This window comes from Panicum virgatum, chromosome 3K (assembly GCF_016808335.1).
Source record: "Panicum virgatum strain AP13 chromosome 3K, P.virgatum_v5, whole genome shotgun sequence".
NCBI classification, from domain to species: Eukaryota; Viridiplantae; Streptophyta; class Magnoliopsida; order Poales; family Poaceae; genus Panicum; species Panicum virgatum.
In genome coordinates, this window is record NC_053138.1 from 8,630,599 (window position 1) to 8,658,228 (window position 27,630).

At 42.5% G+C, this 27,630-nt stretch overlaps 2 protein-coding genes and 1 long non-coding RNA gene across 7 annotated transcripts; 2 read left to right on the top strand and 1 right to left on the bottom strand.

Moving 5' to 3' along the window:
- The first annotated feature begins 667 nt into the window (after nucleotides 1-667).
- LOC120697327 lies at nucleotides 668-7,430 on the top strand. 3 transcript variants are annotated; one of them, XR_005684436.1, is made up of 3 exons: nucleotides 668-883; nucleotides 6,037-6,366; nucleotides 6,475-7,430. It is a non-coding gene; the product is annotated as an uncharacterized LOC120697327 (long non-coding RNA). The 3 variants fall into 3 exon arrangements; XR_005684435.1 differs by having other exon boundaries at nucleotides 6,037-6,165; nucleotides 6,247-7,430; XR_005684434.1 differs by having other exon boundaries at nucleotides 669-883; nucleotides 6,037-6,165.
- A 500-nt stretch (nucleotides 7,431-7,930) lies between these two features.
- Nucleotides 7,931-8,927, bottom strand: LOC120697326 (uncharacterized protein At4g08330, chloroplastic-like). Its single transcript, XM_039980503.1, has 2 exons — nucleotides 8,698-8,927; nucleotides 7,931-8,608 (listed from the first exon to the last, which is right to left on the bottom strand). Exons 1-2 carry the CDS (start codon nucleotides 8,793-8,795, stop codon nucleotides 8,227-8,229), a joined length of 480 nt encoding a protein of 159 aa, XP_039836437.1. The 5' UTR covers nucleotides 8,796-8,927; the 3' UTR covers nucleotides 7,931-8,226.
- Nucleotides 8,928-14,563: 5,636 nt separating this feature from the next.
- Nucleotides 14,564-26,601, top strand: LOC120697328 (probable replication factor A 73 kDa subunit). Of its 3 annotated transcripts, none has more exons than XM_039980505.1 (13): nucleotides 14,564-14,875; nucleotides 16,082-16,197; nucleotides 16,831-16,883; nucleotides 22,317-22,497; nucleotides 23,588-23,858; nucleotides 23,945-24,044; nucleotides 24,140-24,358; nucleotides 24,444-24,564; nucleotides 24,663-24,823; nucleotides 25,414-25,777; nucleotides 25,854-25,918; nucleotides 25,992-26,022; nucleotides 26,128-26,601. In XM_039980505.1, the coding sequence occupies exons 4-13, from the start codon at nucleotides 22,342-22,344 to the stop codon at nucleotides 26,185-26,187; spliced, it is 1,548 nt and encodes a 515-aa protein (XP_039836439.1). In that variant the 5' UTR covers nucleotides 14,564-14,875; nucleotides 16,082-16,197; nucleotides 16,831-16,883; nucleotides 22,317-22,341; the 3' UTR covers nucleotides 26,188-26,601. The 3 variants fall into 3 exon arrangements, with proteins under 3 accessions (XP_039836439.1, XP_039836440.1, XP_039836441.1); XM_039980507.1 differs by lacking the exon at nucleotides 14,564-14,875 and adding an exon at nucleotides 15,294-15,523; XM_039980506.1 differs by lacking the exon at nucleotides 16,082-16,197.
- The last annotated feature ends 1,029 nt before the right edge of the window (nucleotides 26,602-27,630 follow it).

Consider the following 27,630-nt stretch of genomic DNA (forward strand, 5'->3'; position numbering starts at 1 on the left):
AATTACACAATTTATCTGTAATTTGCGAGACGAATCTTTTGAGCCTAATTAATTCATGATGGGACAATAATTACCAAATACAAATGAAAGTGTTACAGTGTTTTACATCCAAAAGTTTTTCATCTAAACAAGGCCCTATATTGTGGGGACACATAGCACGTGAGATTTGTTTCCTCGCCGGGAATCAGGCCCTGTTCATTAGATTCGTCTCGCGATTTACAACTCATCTGTAAAAAAAGTTTTGTAAATAGACTTCATTTAGTACTTCAAATTAGCAAGATTTCAACGTAAATTTTTTTTGCGTTTCATCTAAACATACCCTCGATTACTACCAGGCTCGATCACCTTCAAACACACGCATGTAAATTTAATGCGCGTAAATCCAGTCTCGTGGCTTCAGTGTATGCATGAGATTTTGAAACAAGAACCAGGAAAAAAAAAGGCAAAGTTTACTTGTGCGACTATACCCGTACTCCAATGTACTGTATGCATGAATCCGGATAGGCTACGATTTTGCGGTCCAATTATGAAACGGATTTCGGACATTTCCACGGTAAAATCCTTTTTACGACAGTATTTTATCAAGAGTTGACCACCGGCGGGCCCCACGCTGAGTCGCTGCACATGCTGGTTGGCCTGTGGTACGTGCACACCAGTCCCTGCTAGTTCCAGGCTTTCCGTCCCGTGTCTCCCTCCTCGCCTTCCCGTGAAGTCGCCGCTCGCCGTACCAAATGAGAAGAACCCCAGAAAATGTGCAGGAAATTTTCCGATCGCGAGGACGATGACGACGAGCAGGAGGTATCGAGGAGCCAGAGGAAGGGGGTGCCTCCCCAGCTGGTCCGCGGCCGGCCGTTACCCCGTTACTGCGGCGATCCCGCCCAAGGTGAGTGCGCGGCATCCCGCCTCCCCGGTCCCGCCATCACCCTCGCTTCGCTCGGGCGCTCTCGCCCCCTGTTTGCAACTGCAATCAGGGCGGATCTGCCGTTCTCCCACCCGCGCCCTGGATCCGTTCAGGTCCGATGCGCGCGCCCTTGGCTAGCTGCTTGTTTTCCTCGGCGCGCCGATGGTTAATCTCTCGCTTGGCTCCACTTGATCTGCTGCTGTTTGCCTGTTTCTGACGCCTTCGTCGTCAGTCTCGTAGCCATAGCCCGTGGATTGGATGGAGGTTGCGATACCCCCCGCCTCTCCGAGGATCGGAGCAGTGGCATCTTATTTGATCCATCATTCGTTCAATTATCAATTTAGATGGAGCTCGTATGATGCCTTAGCTCCTTCAGACATTTGTTGTTTAGATTAGGGGGAGTCTGGGCATTTGATTTGATATATACTGCGAGAAGTTAAGCAAACTGTAGTCAGGATTTGCCCCTAAATATTTAAAATTGGCACATCGATTCTGGCGTGCATAATAAATGATCAATATGGGGACATCTGATAGATTCCTTGGAGTGCTAAATGCTGCACCGGGGTTTGTACCAAATCATTTAAGAGCTTGGCAGACGTAGCAATGGGTATCTATTCTTCACGATTCAGGTAAATCACATTATCTACTAAGATGGCGCACATTTCTTCAACTTCAAGCAGAATAACATTTCTTCTGATAGTTTACATGTAAGGAACCTCCAATAGATAGGAATAGGACTCAATGCTCATTCAGACATTTTTTTGACACTTTGTAGTTTCCAGTAGCCGCCTCCTCTCTGAAAGTATTTCCTATCTTGAAACATGATTTCTTCCTTTGCGCCAAAATCCCTTATATGGTTATATGTAACTGAATTTCATCAAATTTTATATAAGCTGGAAGTTTGTTGCCATTTCTCACAGTTTGGAAATCATTAGATGCCTGACTGCCAATAATAGTTGATCGTGCCCAGTTTAGGTCAATTTATGGTTACGCTCACCAACGATATGCTTTCTAACTCTACATGATTATAGTTAACTTTGTTACTGCTGTGTCCCCAACCTCTCAGTTTGCTTTTTTTTGTGTATGTGAGAAGTACTACACTGAATTGCTGGAGCCAAAGCACTGAAATGATTCATTGAGAAAGGAATGCTTTAACTGAATTCTTTAAATGCATCATTCTGTTGATTTTTTTTTTCAAATGCTAGGACAGATTAGGGCAATTGTATATACTATGCGGCTATGCGGAAAGTGATTGGTTGTCTTGGAAGTTCATTTTCAGTTGAAACCAAAGTTTCAAAGAGTACTATTTAAGTCTTATTTCAGGGATTGGATTTATTCTAAGACAGCGAGTAATTTGAGTTGGCTTCACATCTGTGCTTGCTAGCACATTCCTGACCGTGATATGCGCTTTTTTTGGGGGGCTGGGAGGGGGGGGGGGATAAAGTTGCATTTGCGAATAATGCTCTTTCTTACCTCCATCATACACACGTGTTTCTTGTTTGCTTAACCTCCAAAACTGCCTATTGAAATTTTGCTGTTCTTTTTCATCGAAGAACTGTAGAAAGGTGTATCATTCTATATAGGCATTAGTACTCCTGTACGAATATAGTTTTTTTATGTGTTCTTCTGTTACAACTTGTTCTGGCTTTACTCTCTTTCTAAACAAATTTTTCTGTAGCTTACCACAACTTGCTAGGACTACAATGATTTTTCTGTTGTTGTTCTCATGTGGGATCTGTAAATGTTGCATAAAGTAATAAATCTTATATAAATATGACAGGCATAGCTTCATATTTCTATAATTCTATTGGTAAGGGACAGCTTCATGGTTTTGATGTTTTTATCTGAGTCTGTGTGAATGGATTAGCCAATGGTCATGGTTTTGATGGCTCATGTTCTAATTGTGGCTAATTGAACGGATTGTGATAAGCATGTTTCCATAATACCAATAAAATGTAATCCTAGAAGTCGCACCTACTGTGGATGTTAATACTAGTTTTGCTACAAATTTTGGCACACAAAGCAATCCACTCCCTTCGATCCAATTTAATTATTTCTTAAGCTCTGTATACACATAATTCTGTAGCTTTGGCATGATTGGACCTTAATAGCCGCATTCTTATTTTTGTAACACCTCTGCCAACTAGAAATCACTAGTTGCATTTAGTGACAATGTTATCTTGAGGAACCAAAACTAAGGTGTAAAATATCATCTATTTTCGAATGGAGATAGTAGTAAGTACTTAGCTGTTGTATATTTTTCTAAAACCTTCATCAAAATTGGTGAACATATTGTTCCTCTTAGTACTTGCTATGCATACCATCGGTCCTATTTTCTTATGAACTGAACTTAAGCAGTCATAACAGCTGTAGAGTTCCTCCAATGTTCTAGAATGGACTTGCTTTTCCTTTCCTGCTTCCCAGAGTTCACAAATAAATGCAGTGTAGGAACTATTTATCTGGAAAGTTAATCAGCTTTGGTCTTGCAAATATAAGGCGTTACTGTTGATTTTCACAGTTCAGATGGAAAGGAAGATATGAGAAACATTTTTGGGAACCAAGAAAATGTTATGAAAGTAAAAATCTTGTTACAACTATGTTCTTTGGGTGTTAAGTGTAGGAAAGTTAGGATGCGTATAATGTGGTCGATTTATTGCAATGAGCCCCTTGGGCGGTATATATAGGAGTACAAGGCTTGGAGGGCAAGACACCTCCCTTAGAGATAAGGAAGACTATCACGGGATTACATCAATCCTAAACTACCATATCTGGAGTTGCCTAATATACTCTAACATCCCCCCGCAGTCGTAGCGGTAGCAACACGAACGGTCAGACTGGAGAATAATGGAGACGTATCCCCCCTGCAGTCGGAACGCCGGTGCGAAAGCTTTGACTGGAGACTCATGCAGATGATAGCCTTTTAGTGTCGTAGTAGCCGAAGTCGTGGTGGACGTGGTCGAAGCCGTGGAGGGGGCGCGGGTCGAAGCGTCGTCGAGGTGCTCGAGTACACAAACTCAGCAGCTTCTTGCCGAAGACAGCAGCAGGACGGTGCGGCAGATGACGATGGTAGACGACGCGGTTTGCGACTTAGGTCACGCTTAGGACAGGGGTGGCGACGGCGCAGGTTGCAGCAAGCGTCGCGCTCAGATTAGGGGTGGCGACGACGTCTTCCTTCAGGAACATCGGCGGCGATGTCCGCACGAGAACGGCTCGAGGCGCGGAGGCGGATCGAGCGCCTGCTTGACGAAGACCGGCGACGGGTGTCGCCACCGCCTGAAAAGGCGACGACACCGGTAGGGTGGGCTTGATCACGAACGTCGTCGCTGCAGCCTGGAGGGCGCAACAACAACTTCGTCCTTCGGGAGTGTCGACGATGAACGACGACGAACGGCAGGGCAACGCAAACCGATCTTAGATCCGAAAAGAAAAAAACAGCAGCAACAAATGAACCTTAGGTACATTCTAAGGGTACCCCTAGCGCCCCTCCCCCTCCCTTATCCCTTCCCCGTGGTCAACACGGGCAGAAAAAGGAGCGGGCCGCCAGCGCTGCCTCCTGTGATTCCGGCGCGGCGGCGCGCCCTCCGCTGATGTGGGGAGCGGCCGGGGCTCACGCGTGGGTCGGGAGGTGCCCGGCGGAGAGGTGCTGGAGATGCCGAGATGGGGTGGAGCCCCCACGATGGCGCGGCCCGCCGGTGACGGCGGAGGAGTGACGTGGTGGAGGAGTGTGGAGGCCGGGGCGAAGTAGGGTGGCCCTGCTGCAGCTCGTCCCGGCGGCGGATCTCGTCGGACGGCGCTGGAATCGACCGACGGCGCGGTAACCCGCCCCAATCTCGCAGCTCCGATGCCGCAGCGGCTTGGCGCACCTCGTGCCTCCTCCGCAGCCCGCGCACAGGGCAGCGACGACGTAGGAGGAGAGAGGGCCAGCACGGGGCCGCGCGCACGGGGGGAGTCGGCGAGGAAGGGGCGATGAGGGAGCCGACGAGATCGCATCACCACGGGAGGTAGGTCCTTTTGCTGTGCTTGTTGACGACGACGGCGGCGTGGATCAGAGGGATCCGTGGCGCATCCTAGGAGGGCGCTGCCCCCGGCGGAGATCGATCTCCCCGGGGGCGGCGCGACGGCAGCGAAGCGGCGGCGGCTAGGTCAGGATCTAAAACCTTGGCGTCTGATGCCATGTAGGAAAGGTTGGATGCGTATAATGTGGTCGATTTATTGCAATGAGCCCCTTGGGCGGTATATATAGGAGTACAAGGCTTGGAGGGCAAGACACCTCCCCTAGAGATAAGTAAGTCTATCACGGGATTACATCAATCCTAAACTACCATATCTGGAGTTGCCTAATATACTCTAACATTAAGGACAACTATTTCTGCTACTAAACATGATTACAAGAAGACAAGAAGTTGACATCTCAGCATAATCCAGATAGGAAGTTTGAAAACAAACAAAAAGTTTTTCCATCAAATAGCTGTTGGTTATCAGGTAATCAGGAGCATGAAACATAAATATTTTCTTCAATTTACAGTTCTTTGGATTTTTTTCTGTGCATTTGTAGAACTTATAAGCACTAAAGTACCTCTTTACCAGGATCTTGAGGTCAACTGATTGTACCCATCACCTAACATGTTGTTTGTAAGCAGATAGTCCCCACACAAAAAGTCAACAGAAGTAAGGGACCATCTGGTGCATTCCCTAAAATATGCAAGTTTTCAAGTAACTTTGAAAATTGTGATGGGTTTTGCAGACTTGTAACTTTAATGATTTCCGAATTGATAATAAGTTTATTTTCATCATTTCAAGAAAACACACACTTTTCATTCAAAAGGAGGCATTCATTGTTCTTTTCCCTTGTCCTTCTTGCCATGCTAGCTACCACCTGTTATTTTCAGCGGAGTGATTGGATGGACAATGAAAGGTAAGTTAGGAGTTAGGACCACTGGTGCCTAGAATAATGTTTACTTTGCCCATTCTCTGTCACTGAGTTGCAATGCCGAGGATAGACCACCAATTAGTTATCTTCCAGAGTTGGAAATATAGGAGCCATGCAACAGTCTAATTAGCCATTTTGATGTATCATTATTCATTTATTTATTTGGTACAGTGAAATCCTATGATATTGAGTATTTACATCGCAGACCTAATTCATGCGCAACTCAGTGATTGTGATGAATATTTGGTGAACCAAATCGTTTCCTACTCGCCTCTTGATTTTCCAGAAGAATGGTTGAAGCTACCGCTGCATTGTCATTTCAGGAACCAACAAGGTAATTATCTGTTTGGCCCACAACTTGCTGCATACCAAGATCACACCTGTTGTTTCATTTTTAAAGGCTTCACCTTTTTAGTTTTACCTGTGGAACTGGTACGACTACTGGTGATACAAGGTCTAATGCGAAATTTCTGAGATGCACATCCTTCAGCTCAAACCACCGCAACAATGCATGCTGCGTTGGTACATCTGCAAGGTTTTCAGTTTTCGCAACACAAATTGCATCGGAGCATCATGCCACATCATGTCAAAAATTTCCCCTGAAACGTGGGCCGTATCATTTGTTACCTTTCGTGGATCGCAGGTTTGGATTATTCCTCAAGAGTATCATACTTTTGCAGCAGCTCCTGCCAAAGTATGCAAGGCATCCTAGGTGGAAGGTGTGCAGACTGCAGAGTCGTGCTGTCAAGTTCTTTGTGTCTGGAGTCTGGACGGGACTAGTGAGCTATTGCGAGGACTTGTGCAGGTCCATATACAGTGAACCATAGCTTGCCCCACCGAAGTGCCAATCCCCACAAAGCCGCAACACACTGTGGCTGTGTGACTCACAATAAAGCACGATCGTATCCTTCCTCCTGTCTTTATCACCCCACCCTCTTCCTATGCAATAGCTAGTTTCTGCATGGTAATGGAGAAGATGATGGTGGCATTGTGGTGGGAAGTAGTTGTGGAGATCGCTGCTATTGCAAACTGCAGCTAATTGCTTGCTTGATACAATCACTTGGCATTGTGATCGCCACAGCCCTTTCTGTCCTCATTGCCATCTTCTTTGCATAAATACATGGGAGTAGTTCAGGTTCCAATCTGTTTGACAAGGTTTTCTTTTACTGGAGGTATTCAGTTCAACTTCTGAGTTGTGACAAACCCCTAGCCTACTCTTGTGGCGTCCGTCTTGAGCACTGAAGAGGTTGGTTTCTCCAGAACTGCTGGGCCTAAAATTAGGTGTCAATAAGCGTATCCGGAGCAGCATGGGCGCACATGATCTAAAAGCTACGGACTGCATACTGCCTCAAATATATTGTGATAGATCTAGGACCACATGTCAACCATCTTGAAATTGTAGTTCTCTTCTTTTTCAGGCCCTAAATTTCCTCTTGTGAAATTGGAATAATCTCGGGTTATGGCTGCATTATCGTTTTTCTTTTGAAAACAAGCCTGTATCAGCACTTTGTCATGGCTTCACAGTTACTTCATGTACGAATCATATAACTCGCATAATCTGTATGGTGAGATTCTAATCAGCGCTCGCTTTTTGGTGCATCCGATCACTTGAATTTTAAGCAAACTTTTGCTTGGGTTCACAAGCTGGCTGTTCTGCATCCTGTTTTTTTTTCATGGAACAGATTCCCTGACCTCTGAACACTGAAGTTAATTTCCAGCTTAGGCATCTGCACGGGTCAACGGATGCAGAAACCGGTTCCATGTCTCAAGCTTGCAAGTTGCGATTTTTTATTTTTATTTTTTGAAATAAGCAACTTGCGAATTGGCAATTGCCTAGGAAGTTCAGTTCACCTGGAGTCGAATCCAACAGGCAGCAGATGCCATCCACGCCAACCTTTTGACTTTTTCTTGTGGGGAATGGGAGGCTGCGTGCCTGCGTCTGCCAGCCAGGCTGGTCTGGTGTAGCCACCCAACAACGCGTTTCTCTAATTGCCTCCACATGATACAAGCAGTCAAGATCGACAAACAAATCCCTTTTCTTTTGAGTAAAAAAATTACAAAGAAAAGCGGGGGGAAGAAAAAGACGGAACCAGATCCGCTGCAGTTACCTCCCCTGCAGTTGGGTCACTTCCACGTGGGCCCCACGCGTGCAGGCCCCACACGCAGTGACTCAACTGCACGGCGGCCAACTGCAGCGGAGCCTCGTCCGAAAAAGACACCCCCAATTTGTACATTTCTTGAGATGCAAGCGAGCGAGCTGCTTGCGGACAAAACCACGGGCGACGGCGACTTGCAAGGAAAAAAAACAGCAGCAAACGCGTCACTGGAAAGGAGCAAGGCAAGACAAGAATCTTCACAGCGTTGAAGTCGAGCAGACGGGGGAACGGGGAACCCGTCAGGCACCGTCCGACGACGGCGCGGGCGGCCAGGCGGCCGTGCCGTCGCCGTCGTCGTCGGCGGCGGCCAGAGGCTGGAGCGCGCGGATCCTGATGTCGTAGCGCGGGGAGCTGCTGGCGGCGCCGCGGGCGCGGTCGTCGTATCCGAAGCCGAGGGTGGCGCCGCACTTGCGGCAGAGGAGGCGGGTGCGGCGCACGAAGAGCCTGCGCGCGCGTACGTCGACGCAGCGGAACTCGTCGGCGTGGCCGAACCGCGCGTCGTCGATGGCGTCGAAGGCCACCACCCCGCGCCGCGCCGCGCGCCCGTACCCGCCGCCCACGATGCCCGCCGTGTTCCGGTCCGACGAGCGCAGGCGCAGGTCGTACCCGCACGCGCCGCAGCTGCATGCCACGAGCACGGCCGCGGTTTGTCAGCCGGATGATCGTCGGAGCGGAAACCAAGGCGAGAGAGGAGCAGAGCAGGCGCTGACCAGTAGGTGACGGCGGAGAGGCTCCTCTGGAGCGCCGACGACGCGGCCTTCTTCTCCATCTCCATGTCCATCGGCGAAACCGAGCTAGCTTGGTTCATGCGGCAGCTGCCTCGTGTTCTTGGCAGGCGGTTAGCTATTGCTCCATGCCTCGATTGGTTGGGATCCTGCTCACTCTGTCGACGAGGGACAAGTCAGGTCAGCCAGCACATATATAGACAGGCAGCCAGATGCCGGGGTAGCCAGGAGGGCTTTGCAGGTGCAGGGGAACTGAAATTTCAGTTGCAACCAGGGTTCACCTTACCGACGGTAAAGCGATTTTCGCCAACTAGCGGTATCGGTAAATCGGCGGTAAATCGCCGAAAACTGCTAGAAACCGCTCGAAATGACAATTCAAATTCAAAAAACCGGTAACCGTTGTTTACCGACCGGTAATCGATGTTTACCGACCGGTAACCGTCGTTTTTAACCGGTAAACACCGTATGACTTTGGAAAATTAAAAATTTTGGCAGCATTTCACTGTAATTTTGTAAATATCATTACTGATGGTATATATCAAACAATTATATAACATTTACACATACATAGAATAGAAGTTCATATCTATAAAAATAGAAATTCACATCCATAGTCCATATAGATCATCACAACAATAGTCCATGCAAATCATCACAACCATAGTCCTCACAAACCATCATCGTCAATATATATAATACATAGTAGTGGTTTCCGGTCCAAATGAACAAATGAAAATATATGTACATATTTGAAATATGAACACACATATATACATATAGCTAAAATGAACAAATTAACATCCAACTACCATGAACAAATGGATCCATATAGCTAATATGAACACATGTTTTTGAATATAGCTACACAACAAACATCTAAAAATCAATGTAAAATCAAGAAATACTCACAATGCAGTGGTTTCCGGTCCAAACGCGCCGATTTCCGCTCGGAAAACGCCGAATACCGCTCGGGATTAGAGGATACCGCTCGGGATTACCGGTCCGAAAGTTTTTTTATTTTTTTGAGTGCCCAAACAGTCAAATATTTGAACATGTTCTATATTAGAATGATGTATGTCATCTCTACTTTCTTACCATATTTTTCCTTTTTTATTTCAAATATTTTTGAAAATTTTAAATTCGGGCGAAATTTTTCGAAATTTACCGCCGGTATGGGTTGCCGCCTAGTAGCGGTATCGGTAAAAATCGGCGGTAACCGGCGGTTACCGATCGGTAAGGAAAACACTGGTTGCAACTGCAAGGAAGGTGGGTCTGCGCCGACCGCGCGGGGACGGCCCATAACGAATTAACGATGTGGCTGGTGTCCATGCATGACGTGGGGCGGTGAGGGGGGCGTGCTCCCTGCCAGGCTTGCCCACGTTCCGTTCCAACCAACCCAATCACCCGGGGGCAAAGGCGATTATTGGAACCAATTCCTCCACGCTTCCGGTGAGCCTGCCAGATTGCCGCGGGACGCCGGTGATCCCCGGCGTCAGGCGGAGGATAAGTGTCCCTGCAAATTGTACAGTCGCTGGCTGCTCGTGACGATGCACTTCTCGCGCATGTGATGTGGAGTCAACGCAAGACTTACTACTAGTTTTTATTATATACTATAAAGATCGAAAATAATTATTTTTTTTATTCATATTGGGCCCACCATACCCCTCACGCCGGACCCATCTGTCAGGGGCCGAGAGAGACGGAAGGGATGAAGACTCACAAAAATCGCATGTTGGGAGCGTTTTTGGGGTCGTACTAGGGGTCACATATGTGACTGCGATGTATTCCATCGCAAAAGTGAATTCGTTGCCCCACCGATCCTTCGTTGGGCCAATTTCGCGGAACGGGTCGTACTGATGGACGGACTCGTTGCATGCGATCGTGGGCTGTTTTTGTTTCATGGGCCCTTATTCGGTTGATTTGTTCACGATCGTGGGCTTGATAGTGGGATTCGGACCCACGAAGGTTATTCGTTCGTTCGGAACGAGTTTTGGGAACGAGCCTTTTTCTTCTCGCGTTCGTTCCGTCGATTTGCATTCATCGAGTTTTTTTGAATTAAAAACAATGATGTTGCTTAGGAACAAATTATTATATTTGTTCCAACAGAACTAAATTTTGAATTAAAAAACTTGTTGGAATAATTCCTGTGGAACAAAATACTAGAATAGTTCCAATGGAACATAATTCGTTAGAAACAAATTATTTTATTTGTTCTTCTGGACACAAATTTAAATTTGTTATATGGAACATAATTCCTTTTGAAAAAATACATGAATTGTTCGAAATGGAACATAATCTATTTCATTTGTTCCTACAGAACAAAAAAAAATTATGTGGAACATAATTTCTTTGGAACAACATACTAGAATTGTTCCAATGGAACAATAATTCTAATTCATAAAAACTGTAGGTCAAAATACTTGAATTGTAGAACAAATTATGAATTAAATAAGTTTGATGGTTAATCATGTGGAAAATAATTCCTTTGGAACAAATTACGATAATTGTTCCAATGGAACACATTGTTGATTAAGGAACAAATAATAAATTAAATTGCATTTATGATGTAGAAACATAATTGCTTAGGAACAAATTATTTTATTTGCTCATGTGGAACAGAAATACAAACATTGTTCCAGTCGAACACATTGTTGATTTAGAACAAATTGTGCACATTAATGATGTAGAACATAATTACTTAGGAACAAATTATTACATTTGTTCCAATGAAACAAATTTTCAATTTTAAAAATTGTAGAATAAATTAAGAATTAAATAAGTTTGATGAAATTAAAATCAAATTAGTGTACTTATCTTGAAGCGAACGAACTGCTCTTCTTTTCCTCTCTCTTTGGATTTTTTTTCTTGTGTTCAGTAGTTCAAGCTTGATCCGTGCTTGATCCGGCTCAAAAGCATAAGGTTTTTTTTTTACACTGTCTTTTTTGTGTCGGCGGCGCGCGGAGGATTGAGGAGAGGAGAGTAACGGGGCTGGCGGCGACAGTCGCTGTCGCAGCTTCCGAGATGCCTGTGTATACCAAAGTTCCTTCTGCTTCTCATTCTCGATGGCTGATAGGTGTGTTTCGTGATGCCTGTGTATACCAAAGTTCCTGCAGCTTGCAAACAAGGATGCATCAAGGAGGTGTCAAGGGAGTGGGGACCGTTGTCTCCATCACACTGAGCTTCCCGATGTCCGGCGACGGAGGCGTGGTGACTTGCTCTTTCGTTGGCACGACGCTCACCCACGACGGCGAAAAGCCAGGAGGCGCTGCAACGAAGAACCGGGCGCCGACCCTTGGAATCGCCGGTGAATCCTGCTCGCCAGTGGAACCTAAGAAGCACTGCCGAGAAGAAGAAACCCGTCGACAACATGAAACACACCGAGAACTGAGGATCTGGGCCGAAACTTTGGGCCGACAAGATAGAAGAAAGCGAGCGGGCCGAGCACGGAATAATGCTTCTGTGACGGAACGAATCACAGTAAGGCTTGCTAATCAGAGCGCGCGCTCCAGGAGCGCTGCTAGCGCACGATCCCCGATAATGGTTGTTTTTCCATTTCTAGAAAAAAAATCCCCACACCTTTCCATTTTTGGAAAATTATAGCTTGTAAATACAACTTGTACAACTTATACGCAAAACTTTTTACTCCTTCTATGAGGTAAACTCGTATAATAACTTTTATGATACACATAACTTTTACATATAACTTTTTTCTAACAACTTGATGCATAAGTTGTTAGCATAAATTTTACGATACATACACATTCCATGCAACTTTATTTTTTCTAATGACTTATAGAGGACAACTTTTTAGTACAAATTGTATGGAAATGTTATCCGAAAGATTTCTCACGCAACTTTTAATCACACAACTTATACGTACAAATCTTTTTAGTATGATTTCTATATAAAAGTTATCATGAAAACTTTATATATAATAGAAGGTAAAAGGAAAAACCTGAAAAGGAGAAAAAAAAGATATGCCAAAAAATAGTAGCACTTGTTATTATGGAATGTAAAGGAATAGAAATGAAAAGACAACATGCAGGCACCTCAGTTCGCGATTGTCAGTTACCGTGTTGCATCGCGCGCTACGAAGCCTTGTACCGCGCGACCCTAGAATTGTTTCTGCCCATAAGAGATGTTTTTTTCACCGCTCGGTTGCTTACCCGCCCGGCGTACCCGCATCTCCCGAAATCCCCCGCGGGTCCCGCGGCTGCGCTGTTCGCCGTCACCTCTCCCAGAATCCCGCGCCGGGGAGGAGCTCAGGGCCGACCTTGCACCCGCCACTCGGTCAACACCGAGCAAGAAGCAGCTGAAGAGCGCTAGGAAGGTCGAGAGGGCGGCGCAGCGCCAGCAACAGCCGATTCAGCAGCCGCTGCCCCCGCCCGGCGCCGTGGACCCCTTCGCGGCCAACTATGGCGACGTCCCCATCTAGGAGACTCAGCCCAAAGCCGTTATGGACCGCTCCTGAACCGAGGTCCACGACCTCGACGAAACGGCCGCCGTCACGGGGAGCTCCGTGTGCTGGCTCGGGGGTTCGCGCGGGAGATCTGCTCCCTGGGAAGGATGGCGTTCGTCGTGCTGCGCGAGGGCGGGAGCTTCGCGCAATGCGTGCTCGCCAGCGGCGCCGGCGTCAGAAGGCCGCGGCGATGACGGCCCAGCGGCGCAGCGGGAGCCAGGCATGCCCGGCGCGCAGCGGGAGCCCGCGGCGAGGATGGCCCGGAGGCGCAGCGGGAGCCCGAGCTGAGGACGGCCCGGCGGCGGTGCGTCGTGCTTGCTTGGGTGGAAGCTCGCCGAGGAGGTGCCTACTGACTCCGAACTTCCGAAGAGGACTGCTCGGATGCGCAGCCGCGAGGTGCCCTTGCCGTCGCGCGACCGCCACGAACTTGCACGCTTTCCGCTTCCACTCTCCCCTCTGCTCCACACGGCCTCGGGCCTCGCTGCTGCGCCACCTTGCACACACGCGGCGCTGCACCGGCAACCTTGCCGGCTGCTGCAGCCTGTTCGGTAGCTTCCCGTCTCGCGCGCATAGGCTGTTCGATGAAACGCCCGTGTAGAGCAAGGTAGCTCCGTACCTAGGATTCGAAGTTTCCTGGTTTTTTCATCTATTTTTCTGAGTCGTCAGATCCTATTGCAGCTAGCTACTGGGTTGCTTTTTGGTTGCTCGGGTTTGATGGTAGGTTGCTTATGATCGTGAGATTCCGTCTTACTACACTGATGTTTGGATTATTCAGATGATCAAGTCTACCAATTGCCCTGAGAAAGAGAGGCCAGCGCGAGATGCAATTGCTTGAAAAACCACTTAACAAAAATGAAATATCAAAGGGGGTGAGAAGAATATTTCATACACTAAACTTAAAGTTTGCTTGTTCTTCTCCTATGCACAGTATCTAAGTCTTATACTCTCAAGAATGTTAACTTGCTTCTGCAAGCTTTCTCTCAGTAGTCCTCTGAAAGATAGAACCAATGTTTGTCACATTATTTTCATGTTTTATCTTACTGACTATGTTGAATTTTTTAAAATACGTGCGACACGCACGTACATTTTACTAGTACTAGTATAAACCTGAGCGAAAAAAAAGAATATTTGTTGTACCGCAGTGTAGTAAAACTGGTGTTATGGCTGAGTCGGCCCAAGATGTTTTTTATCATAAGACTCAGCCCAAGATGTTACTTTTGGGCCTTGAGGCCGTCGCGTATCGTCTTTCAACTTTGGTGGGCTTGTCTTGGTCGAAGGAGCAGGCCTGCTTGAGATTATGATGGATGCTTGACAGTGGTTGCCGGGCCCTTACTCAATTTTGTCACGTATGATGATTCTGCTGTCCAAAAGCTCTTATCTCTATACTACGATTCCTGGCTAATAAAACGGGCTGTCGATGTGCCACGACATAAGGCTTTTTAGAATCGTACGATCCGGATCGGGCGTCTCGTTCTACGTCCGTACAAACAGGCGTTTCTAGATAATCCAGAGAATTCTCCGTTTCTACCGAGCCCAGTAACAGGCAGTTCCGTCCCTTCACCTACCCTCGTTGCTTTTTAACTCCGCTGGGTCCCTTTGCCTTCCCCTTGCCTTTCCATCTCTCGCCGATTGTCCACGTCAAGCAGTCACAGCAAAGAAACAGAGGCATCCTCGTGGCTAATCCGAACATCACATATTCTCCAGGTAATTTCATCTCCCAGATTCCATCTTCTTTTCCTTGCTGATGCTGTTCTTTTTTTTTTTTCTATAATGGTGTTCTTTGCTCCTTAGTCCGATTTCTATATTGTTGTTGTACTAAAGACTGAAGTTCGAATAAGATCCATCTCGGTTTCTCCTGAACCCTATAGTCCTCGCCATTAGTTCACATCACATACTTTTCTGCATTTGGTGGGGGAGGATGCACCGCACCAAGCCGCCGCCCACTGCCTGCGGATCAGCGCCACCCCCCCCTCCTCCACTCCGTGAGGCGGCGAACACGCGCACGCGGCCCACGAAGTAGTAGAGCAGAGCAGCAGAAGCACGACAGCCACGAGCGTGAGCCGCGGCGCCTCCGCCGGCACCAGCAGGCCGCGGCGGCGCGGCAGATGACCCCGTAGGGGTAACGGCGCGCGTATTTGGCGTCCAGCTCCTCCGGCGGCTCCCCGCACACTGCCGGGGCACCGCGTGGGAGAAGCGGACGCTCCGCGTGGTACCCCGGCGACAGCGCACTGGCAGCGTCAAGAGCCATTGGACATCCGCGCGAGAGGGCCGAGCGCCGGGCCAGATCGGCAAGACGCGACGAATGTAGGGGGCGCGACCAGTGGAGCCACAGCTCTTCGACGGAGGCCATAGGTCCTGCTCCAGATACTCCACGGCACCCCATCCTGCGCCCAGCTCCCGTCCATCGCCAAGATACTGAGAACAGCGATGGTGGCCGGTGGTACAGTCAATCGGCGTCCTCCTGCAGCTCCTGCTCTAGATCCTCCACGGCGCCCCATCCTGCGCCCAGCTCCTGTCCATCGTCGATCATTAGCGCGGCCGAGATGCTAAGAACAGCGATTGCCGCCTGGTTCCCCCCACCCGTTGCCTCCTGCCCCATCACCTCCCTAGCCCATGGAGCTACAAGATAAGGTCCAACAAGTCGAGCTGCGCCGAGCCTGGCTGCTGTTTTTGACTCGAGCCTGCTCCTCACGACTTGCAAGCGCACACAAAGGCAACCAACATTACCTCCACCACCTGCAAAGTGTTTGACAAAATGCCCAGCCTACCGTATAGCTCCATTCACTTAGTATATCTATTCCATGTATGGCCCCAGCAGATAACAACCAGCAATACACATGTCATATTTGGTTCATGTATTATATACTAGTAATCTCATAAAAAAACTAATACAGACTTTAATGCTTGCAGGTGTACAGCTCAATCAAAGTTCTGTGCAAAAAAGTAAGAGGAACAAGCAATCTGAATTACATTCTCACGTAACCATAAACCATTCAAGATCACTCCAAGTTCTGTGCAAAAAAAAGGTAAGAGAAACAAAATCTTGCTCATTTTATACATAAATTATTTCACTGCAATCTGAATTACATTCTCATATAACCAGAGCGCGGCAAATGCATGGACACTGTGAGTCCATGTACCAGGATTTAAATAAATAAGTACTATATTTCCATCTGTTTTTACCTTTAACTCTATGGTTCTGAGCATGGAAACTATTCAAAATAAACCTCTAATCTGTGATATTTGTGCAACACTTCTAACCTGTAATATTTATTGCATATTCAGCTTCTTTGGAATTATTACTAATATTTTATTTTGAACTTTGAACAATATTATGCATGATAGTAAAAATGCCACATACTAAGAAACCTTCAAAAGTAGATATTGATCTACACAAAACAGATGAAGAGAAAAAACAGGAGCGAAAAAGAAAAACTACTATGTACTTAGAAAAGAAAACACCATGCTATATCAGTCCAATGAATAATAGCTATTTCTCTGCCGCATATATCGAGCACCTCGGCAGGTCGCGGAACGATACACTAAGTAGATGTAAAATCACAACTGAAATTCCACTACTACCCGCTACTCTGTTTTCTTATATAATTGTTTGTTAACTGTAAAAGATATACTGATTCACATTTGGCTTGTACTTTCAGGAAACCAGCACAGCAACCGAACGAAGTTGAAAATCAATAATAGTGAAGAACAGGTATTTATCCAACAAAAGTAAACACTTGATACATCATATGACAACAACTGATATTAACATTGATGAATCATACATCATATCTTCTCTTTTTTTTTGTGGTGTACCTGCAATTTATAGAATGTCAACTATACATAATTCTAATTATAGACTTGAACCACCACAAAAATCTTACTGCACTAAGAAACCAGATTCCTAAAAACGTTTGCCGAGCACCAAATATACTTTTTAGAATTTTCCAATTATTTACAATAGCTACGATGTAATACAGGGTGTTTCATAAAGTTATGTTTGGTTACTGTTTACCTCTCTCTTTTCACTTTACCTATTTAAATATGATTCTCCAATTCTGTTGACAACTACTAACTTTTATGTTCAAAACTTTTCCATTTAATTTTTCACATTAAATTATTAAAAGGCTATTGATATTTGGAAAACAATATATACATACTATATATACTAATAATCTAAATCTTTGGTGTGTATTTCCATATATATATATATATATATATATATATATATATATATATATATATATATATATATATATATATATATATCTTTGGTGTGTATTTCCATATATATATATATTGTGTGTGTGCCTTCATATTATATGTATATTTATATTTATATTTATACTTATATATATACACTCACGGTGCACTGGTTAAGTCTTCATATATACACACACATACGCATATATATATACATATATATACTTAAATAATATATATAAATAGAAAATATAACTAATAATATATAGTGGACAAATATGCCCCGTACAAAACGAAAATATCAGCCTATAGCTTCTATCGATGTGCAGCCATACTGTAAAAAGATTAGGCAAGAAAAAATATCATTGCTTGGAAAAAGAAGAATGACAGAAAATAAAGAACATTCAGACAAAGAAAGAGACTCAAAACAAAGACGGCTATCACAAATGCATAACAATGATACATATATCGATTCAAATTATGGTATGGTATCATTTACACCACAATATATCCAACAATTGAAAGAATCATATAGTGAGCGATCATATCTAGGCTTACCAGCTTATCAATGCAAGCATTGTGAGGCTGTGTTTTGGTACAATGAATGTAACAAAAAAGAAACCTATCGTAACAAACATCCTACATATACAAATTGCTGTAAAAATGGTAAGATTAAAATACCACCATATAAAGAACCTCCCGCATTTCTGTGGCACTTAGTTAATGACAAGGAAGATGAAATGTCAAAGCATTTCTTGCAAAAAATAAGACAATATAATAGCCTTTTTGCATTCACGTCAATGGGTGCAAATATAATAAAAGATATCAACAAAGGTGAAGGACCATATGTATTTCGTATAAATGGACAAATACATCATCGGATAGGATCATTGCTTCCTGAAAATGGTCAAGCACCCCAATATGCGGAGCTATGTATTTTTGACACAAAAAATGAAATCGAAAATAGAATAAAGGCACTACACAGAGAGGACCCTCAAGAAATAGATATAGATCCAAGGATAGTAGAGGAACTAAAAAATATGCTAGATAAATGTAACCCATTAGTAAAAATATTTCGGCATGCCCGTGACTTGCTAGAACAACACAAAGGCATAGATATAAGCATACGTATTTTAGGTGCTGACAAAGGTGATGCAATACAATATGAAATGCCACACCCCGAGGATTTAGCAATGTTAATAGTTGGTGACCTAACTTTAGAGCGGCACAAGAGAGATATTATCGTCAGCAGTAGAACCAAAGGTCTTCAACATATAACTATTTTTCATCCTGCGTACATGGCTTTGCAATATCCATTGCTGTTCCCCTATGGAGAAAGAGGATTCCAGCTTGGCATACCATATCATGAAAACAAAACCTCTCATAATAAGCCTACCAAAAGAAATACGATGACAATGCATGAATATTACAAATACCAAGTACACTATAGACCAAATCAACCTAATCCATTTTTGTGCTACGGCAGGCTCTCAAAGCAAGCTATAGTGGACGCTAGGGCAATGGAGGATGAAGATAGATTGGCATATATTGCGAGAAACCAGGACAAATTAAGGTGTGAATATTTGCAAGGAGTTTTTGACGCCATCGATAAAGGACTTACCGAGAGCGATCAAATAGGTAAAAAAAACTTTGCTCCCTTCGAGCCACACAGGTTGCAAACGATATGTTATACAAAATTACCACGATGGGATCGCTATTTGCCGTGTGTATGGACCTCCTGACCTCTTTGTAACATTCACATGTAATCTAAAATGGCAGGAAATAGTTGATACTATAAAACAAGGTGAACAACCCAGTGATAGACCAGATATCATAGTACGAGTGTTCCATATGAAACTACAAGAATTAATAGAAGATATCTGGTCTGGCCAATTATATGGACCAATTTTGGCCATATTATACTCAATAGAATTCCAAAAAAGAGGGTTACCCCATGTTCACATCATAATATGGATAGATAAAAAAATATCGTAATTAACGCAAAAGTAATTAACTCATGGATATCGGCTGAAATTCCTGATCCAAAAGATGATCCTCTTGGATATGTATTCGTATCTGAACATATGCTACATGGACCATGTGGTGATAAAAATGAAAAATGTCCCTGTATGAAAAAGGGAAAGTGCTCAAAATTTTATCCAAAGGACTTTGTCGAAGAGACAACTTTTACTGACAATGGATTCACTCTATATCGTAGAAGACAAAATAACATCTACATAAGAAAAGGAAATCATAACTTGGATAACAGATGGGTTGTCCCACACAAAATGAAACTACTTAAAAAATACCAAGCACATATAAATGTAGAATATGTCAACAAAAGCAAACTACTTAAATATCTATGCAAATATGTAAACAAAGGACCAGACCAAGCATCAATCATGTTTCAACGAATACGAAAAGGACAACATGGAGACCCAATGGAACAAACTAACGATAGAGACGAAATTAAAGAATACCTAGATTGTCGATACATATGTGAACAAGATGCACTTTGGAGATTATTAGAGTATGACATACATTAACATTATCATTGGCCACCAGTTGAAAGACTACCGGTACATCTTCCACTACAAAACACCATATGTTTACATAAGGGCACAAAATTAAAATCAATTGCTAAAGATACAAAATTTCAAAAAACAAAATTAACAGAATGGTTTGAAGCAAATAAGATGCATGAAGATGCAAGGAAACTTACATATTGCGAATTTCCACAAGAGTGGACATGGGATGACAAAAATAGAAAATGGACAAAGAGACAACGCAGTTTTAAGATTGGTAGATTATACTATGTGAACCCTATAGAGGGAGAACGTTTTTACCTACGAATGCTACTGATGATAGTTAAAGGAGCTAAGAACTACAAAGATATAAGAACATATAACGGAACAGTCTATTCGACATTCAAAGAGGCATGTGCTGCGTGCGGACTACTAAAGGATGATAAAGAATGGTATGATACCTTTAGTGAAGCCGCTAATTGGGCAACCGCTGGACAACTGAGATACCTATTTTTCACGATGGTGTTGTACTGTAACTTACAAGATGAACGGAAATTTTATGAGCATATCTGGAGAAAAATGACTGATGATATTGAACAACAACTAAAAAAAATATCATCCAGTTATGCATAACCCAACAGATACCGAGCTACAAGATTTGTTATTAGAAGACCTTGAAGATATCTTTTCCAAAAATGGAACTTACATGTACAATTATAACCTCCCACACAAATCGGCACAATACATTACAGATACAAACAACAAGTTGATCGAAGAAGAACTTAGTTACAACTGTGAAATGCTAGAGAAGGAATCAAACCAATTATACCAACAGTTAAATAATGAGCAAAAAATGCATTTCATGCTATAATAAAAGCTGTCCTTGCTAAAGAACCCAATATCTTCTTCGTCATAGGACATGGCGGTACTGGAAAAACATTTCTATGGAACGCTATAATCGCGTATCTAAGAGCCCAGAGAAAAATTGTACTCACCGTAGCTTCATCAGGAGTTGCATCATTACTACTTCCCAATGGATGAACCGCACATTCAAGATTTCGGATTCCTATTGATTTAGATGAGCTCTCAATTTGCGACATCAAAAGAGGAACAAAGCTTGCCAATCTCATACTTACCACAGACCTTATCATTTGGGATGAAGCTCTGATGACAAATAGACAATGTTTTGAAGCTCTTGATAGATCACTTAGAGATATAGTTTCTGAAAAACAACCAACATTGCAAGACATACCATTCGGAGGAAAAGTTCTCGTACTAGGAGGAGACCCGAAACAAATCTTGCCAGTAATCGAAAACGCTACGAGAGCACAAATAATTAATGCATCAATATTTCGCTCGTATCTATGGAAAGATATAAAGAAACTTTACTTACATGAAAATATGCGATTAAAAAAATTAGATGCAACAACATCGGAATACAAGGAATTAAACGAATTCAGTGAATGGATTCTAAAAATAGGAAATGGGACTATACAAAATAAATCTTCATACACTGTGGAGGATAATCCAAATTGTGACATAGTTGAAATCCCGGATGATCTACTGATAAAGCAAGCTGACAATAAAATCAATGCTCTTGTAGAGTCGACGTTCCCCAATTTCTCCTTGAACTACAACAATGCAGAATACCTGAGAGACCGAGCTATCTTATCAACAACGAATGAAATAGTCGATGAAATAAATGACTACATGCTTAGTTTGCTACCTGGGAATGAGATAGAGTATTACAGTGTAGATTCAATATCTAAATGTATCGATACTTGCAATGATGCCGACATATTATATCCTATTGAATATTTAAATAGTCTCAGCGCAAACAATTTTCCTGCTCATATACTTAAATTGAAAATAGGCGTGCCGGTTATGCTTCTACGAAATCTTAACCAAAGTATAGGACTATGCAATGGAACACGATTAATAGTAACAAATCTTGGACACAATGTGATCGAAGCAGTTGTTATAACAGGAACACATATCGGAGAAAAGGTATACATACCTAGAATAAACCTAACTACACAAGGTTGTCGTTGGCCATTTGTTTTAAGCCGTCGACAATTTCCAATAAAAGTATGCTACTCTATGACAATAAATAAAAGCCAAGGACAAACATTATCGAATGTAGGAGTGTATCTAAGGAAACCGGTATTCACGCATGGCCAGCTATATGTAGCAGTTTCTCGAGTAAAAGAGCGAAAAGGGCTTAAAATATTAATTGAAAATGAAGATGGAACATGTGGAAACAAAACAACGAACATTGTATATAAAGAAATATTTGATGTGCGCTAAACAGATTGCAAAAATGTCCGATTGAAATATTTGATTCCTTTATTACAAGCTATACCATTTACATTATACTATTCTTTGCTTGTATTTAACTTCCAGTTCTTTACTTGTAGGTTCCATTGCATTGGTCCAGTGACAATGCAGGTACAGGGACAGATCACTCCACTCTCAGAGCTGCGTCCAATAAATGCTTTGTATAATATTCATGTCAGAGTATCAAGAACCTGGGAATACAGAGGCAAGAGTGAACAAAATGATCTTATCCAATTCGATATGGTGCTCATTGACCAAAAGGTATAAGAGCTTATTCCTTTATCAAACATGCCAACAATAATATACTGACACAAAATTATTAAGATGCACTGTTTTTTATTTTGCCCTTCTGGTCTCTGTATTGTATCGCCACAACTCTTTCTCCTTCGACTTGTAAATTTCTATGATTTGGCAAAAGTAGGACCCACCTTGACATAACTAAAGGCAAAACTCATTCACTGCCAGAACCATTGAATAATTTTAAAAAGGTACACCAGTCATTTCACTGTCTTTTTACATGACAGTGAAATAAGATTAATATATTTTTGTTTTTATTGGGTTACAAATAGATGCCAGCATATCTACTCATTCTATGTTTGCATTGGGAAGTTTTACATAACTATAAAATTATTTGTTACGCAACCAGTTCAATACTTGTACGAGCATTTGCTGTAGTATACCAGGATAACCACCCTTTATCCATGGTCTTCAGTCAGTGTAGGTGAAAATATTTTAGCCTTTTGACTTTTGAGAAGGAGTTAATAGAGGTTGTTTCTGGGATGAACTAATTGAGAATGCACATCTGCTACACTCCGACCTGCTTTGTAGTGTAAATGGCACATGGTCTATTAATATAATCTGATAATTTAAATTTAATACTTCTGTAAAGCACCGATGGAATTGTAACAGCGCTGTAAACCTCATGGTCGATTGTAACATGTAGAAGTATTTTCGACTTGTCTGCGTATCAGTAATTTTCATATATTCAAGACAGATTTGTCCCATACATAATCTCCTACAAAGCCACATGCAGGCATAGCAAAAGTTACTTGTCCATGGATTATGTGTTGATAATAAAATGTACAACCCAAGCAGCTTGTTGACATAGCTATTTTCCAAATAAGTATGCTACTACTTTCATAATTATGCATATGCTGAGTAGTCATTCAGCTTTACTATCTCTACACGTTTTAAATTATATTTTCGATTTAGTATATATTGAGCTTAATGATAGGGCCCCTATTGCCTGCTGCGCTTTAACAAGGGAAAAACATAGCCACTCCAAGTCCATGATGACAACTGCAGCTTTAATTTAATGCTGACAATTTTCTTCCAATGTTTAAAACTGTAGGGTTATGCAATGTACTGTGAGGTACCAAAAGACATACTCGCCCAATTTAAGGAGCACCTACAGGAAGGAAAAATTCTTTATATCTCCAAGCCAATTGTTGAAAAAGCTAAGCCTGGCTACAGAGTGGTAGATGCCCCCTACATGCTAAAGTTCAGCAAGCGAACACAAATCTTTGAAGCCAATGATGACCCAGCTTTTCCCAAGTATGTGTTTTCGTTGACTCCAATTGAACAGCTACCACAATATGCCAGAAGGACAGATCGTTTCCTAGGTAATAATACTTATTCTGAAAATTCATACCATATTTTTGAATATCCTAATATAGATTGTGTCTGATTTCCTAAACTGTCCATATAGATGTGCTTGGGAAAATTACAGCTGTCTCAAACGCAGCCATTGTGCGCAACACATCAGGAGATCTCATGATGCGTAGAATCATAAAACTCCAGGATCATAAGTATGATTTCAAACTACTAAGTTTATTCACTTTTCAACTGCTGGTTTTATTCTTAACTGTTACATTAATACTCAGATTATCTAATCAATATGCAGGGGGACCACAATTGACTTATCATTGTCGGGACAAAGGGCTCTCGAATTCAATGCAGAGGCTGTATTTGATGTTGGTCAGAACCATCACGTAATTGCAATCTTTGTGGGCACTCTAATGAAAGTGTATAAAGAAAACTTCAAATTTCTCAGTGGAACATCACCTTGTCGTTGGTATATAAATGAGAATGAAATACCAGCAATAAAGACATTTCAGAGAGGGTATAATTTCAATCTTCTTTCTTTCATACAACCGACAATTCGCAAACTACATACTTATGGTAAATATATTATATTATGCTAACAGCTTGCCCTATGGAGTGACTCCAATTCAAAAGCTAGAACTCCAGAGTGAAGACTACATGGAACAAGGCGTCGAAGAAAAAACTTTGTTCGATCTCAAAGAAGTTGATCCTTATACAGAAAAGGTGCAAACCACATCCTTACATTATTAACAGTTACCCATATGTGTAGTAAATGCTGCATAGCTCACTACTTTACTACGGTCCTAATTATACAAATCCAGGACAAGAGATTCCAGTGCACAGTTACACTGCTTTCTCTAGCAGACAAGCAACAGTGGTGCTACAGAGCTTGTAGAGTTTGCAATTCAAGAATGATAGCAGGTCATGATGGGTATGAATGTACAAAGGCAACTGGTTGCTCCTGCAAACAATTTGACTGGAAGTAAGAAAACCTCATGAACCGTCTTCTTTTTTGTTGTGTGCCATGTTGCAATTATGGTGCTAATTTATCTCATATTAAAGCAACTTTAATACTACGTGTGAGTGTGATCAGCCAAGCTAATGACAGGCTATTAGCTTCATGTTACTATAATTTACACAGTTGATTGTTTCAATATATAGTATTACTGATACAATGAAAAATACATTTTTTTAATTTAAATTTTTTATTATCACTATTTATTTAAAGCATTGTGGCAGCCCCATTAAAATATACTCTAAACATATGTCCCAGTGCTCTAAAACTGAATGTTAATTAACATTGGTACAACAATAGTGCTAATCTGACATGTACCTGCCTACCACCGGTTTAAAATAAATGCACCAATTTCCATTCTGTAACCTCAATTCTAGCATGTCTAGATCTACTTTTTGCTGCCTATATCCATGATCCTTTAGTAAATTTCCAACCGTTTTATTGTTTCTGTTGGTACCAAGCTGAATCTGAATTTCAGGTTCTATACAATGCAAACTTTTTAGTTCAATGTAATATTATGTAAAACGTATTCTCACTATATTTCCTACATGTTTCAGGTACAAGATCTGTTTCATAGGAGCAGACGACACCTATAGACTTGAGTTTATGTTCTTTGAGAAAAAAGGCTTAGAACTCATTGGAAAAAGTGCAGAAAATCTAAGGAAACAGTACGATCCAACTTCCACCCCACCTGACATAGCGCAATGGATAAATCATAAATTCACCTTCATAGTAAAAGTCCTATACAAAAAAAGCGCCAGGAGTTTGGATCCTTCCTTTGAGGTTATTATGATCAAAGAAAGACATGGAAAGCAAGAAACACTACCAAGCATTGCTAACATTGGATCTGTGTCATCAAACATGGATACATCAGATCTGCCACCACTGGTGACAATAACAGCATCCAAAAAGATAGATCAGGTAAATTTAGATAATTATTATATTCCTTAAGCTAAAATTTGTTGCATGGGGTTCTAATCACTTAAAAAAAATTCAGGCTTCATTCTCAGCAACTCCTCCCTTCATAGATGTCAAGGCTATGTACATAGACGATCAATCTGAGTAAGTAAATGCACACTCTTGCATATGCACATATTCAATTTTCATGGTTTTAACTGTCACTTTTAAACTACAGCGCTTGGGACAAGAGCCATTATTACCACCAGGTAACTATTTATTAGTCCATGGGTTCCAATGCTAAATTATTACACCTTTGAGAATTTTTATAAAATCAAAATGGATCCACCAATGTCTCCATGCTATGTTGCCAGGGCAATCGAGATGATGAGCACGATGAAAAACAGGCTGCCAAAAGGCAAAAAATTACCTAACCGTTAATGGTAAATTGCAGCAATAATAATCTTCTATTTCCCTTTAATTGTATGTGCATTAATTACTTTTTCCATATGACTCAGATATCAGAAGGAGTGAAGGGGATGAAAACACATTTTGATGTATAGGAAACAAAACAATCAGCCTCAGAAGATTTTGCTTACTCCTATCCAGTTAGCTTTAGTGAACTACAAATGGAAAGAACACTGGAGAATGATATTTTGCTCTCCACAAGCTGATAATATGACTCTTGTATTTTGCTACTGTAGTGCACACATCTTTGGTAGCACCATGCTGTTCGTGCAATGGCAAACACTAATCTTTTGGCCCCTATGTAAAGGCAGTTCCTTTATAAAACCATGTAACATCTACAATTATGGTGGTTCAATGCAAGTATGCTGCTCGCTCATCAATACATTTGTTTCTTACAAATTCAAAACCACAGGAATGCAGTTCGGTCATCACAATGAAATTTGGAATTCATTTTAATCGATCCAGCTACCACAGCTATATATTTAGTGCATGCATTCGCTATTCTAAGTATATAAAATATATACAAATATGCGGCAAGACTAAAGGTAGGCAATGGCTTCAGCGCGGCAATGCCGCGTGTTGTTTCTAGTTCACAAGGAATTGTGGGCTTGTATAGCAACAATAATAAAGTTAGCACCATTACGTTCAGCCGGTCCAGAAGTCGGCTGATTTTAGCTGATTTAATAGTATTTTATGAAAGGGAATAGTTTGAAAGAAGCTAGCTACTGCTAGCACAGTGTTAATCAGCAATTCACCTTTTTTTTTACCTACCTATGGGCCGCCTTTTCAGACGAAGGTACTCAGACAGATCCATACGGTAATCGCGGAATTAAAATTGTGAGTCGATTTTTTTTTAAAAAAAAGAACGCAGCGTCTACACACACAAGACAGACAGCAGTACAGCACAAGCAATGAGGTTTTTCTCGCAAAGAAAATAAGGTGGATGTCTGATCAGGATTGGTCGGGCGAGAGATAAACTGGACCATTCCAACGCCTGCTTGCTGAGACGGACAGGAGGATCTCCTGCCCGGCGTCTTCGTCTCTGATGGATGGATGATAACAACGCCAATGGGAGTCGAGAAAATCGACCCGATGCTAACTGGCCACCAGACGCAAACCATTTGCTTGTAAATGCGGGTGCCTAATAAATGACGACGATTTTACGAATTAATTAGACATCTGTCTCGATGGATTCTGCATTTCTTTTCTTTTTTTTAGGAAAATGGATTCTGCATTTCTGCTTCCGAGTGATCGATGCCTTGTCTGTCCGCTGCACGGATCGATTGGATTCCACCATCCGAGCTGAAGGCAACGTTTCGATACGATGCCGAGGGTGAACTTGTTTGGTTCTCGTGTTTTGTACAGTGCTTTTAATCTCCATTCTGTCAGTCTAGGTCGAGGAAGAGACA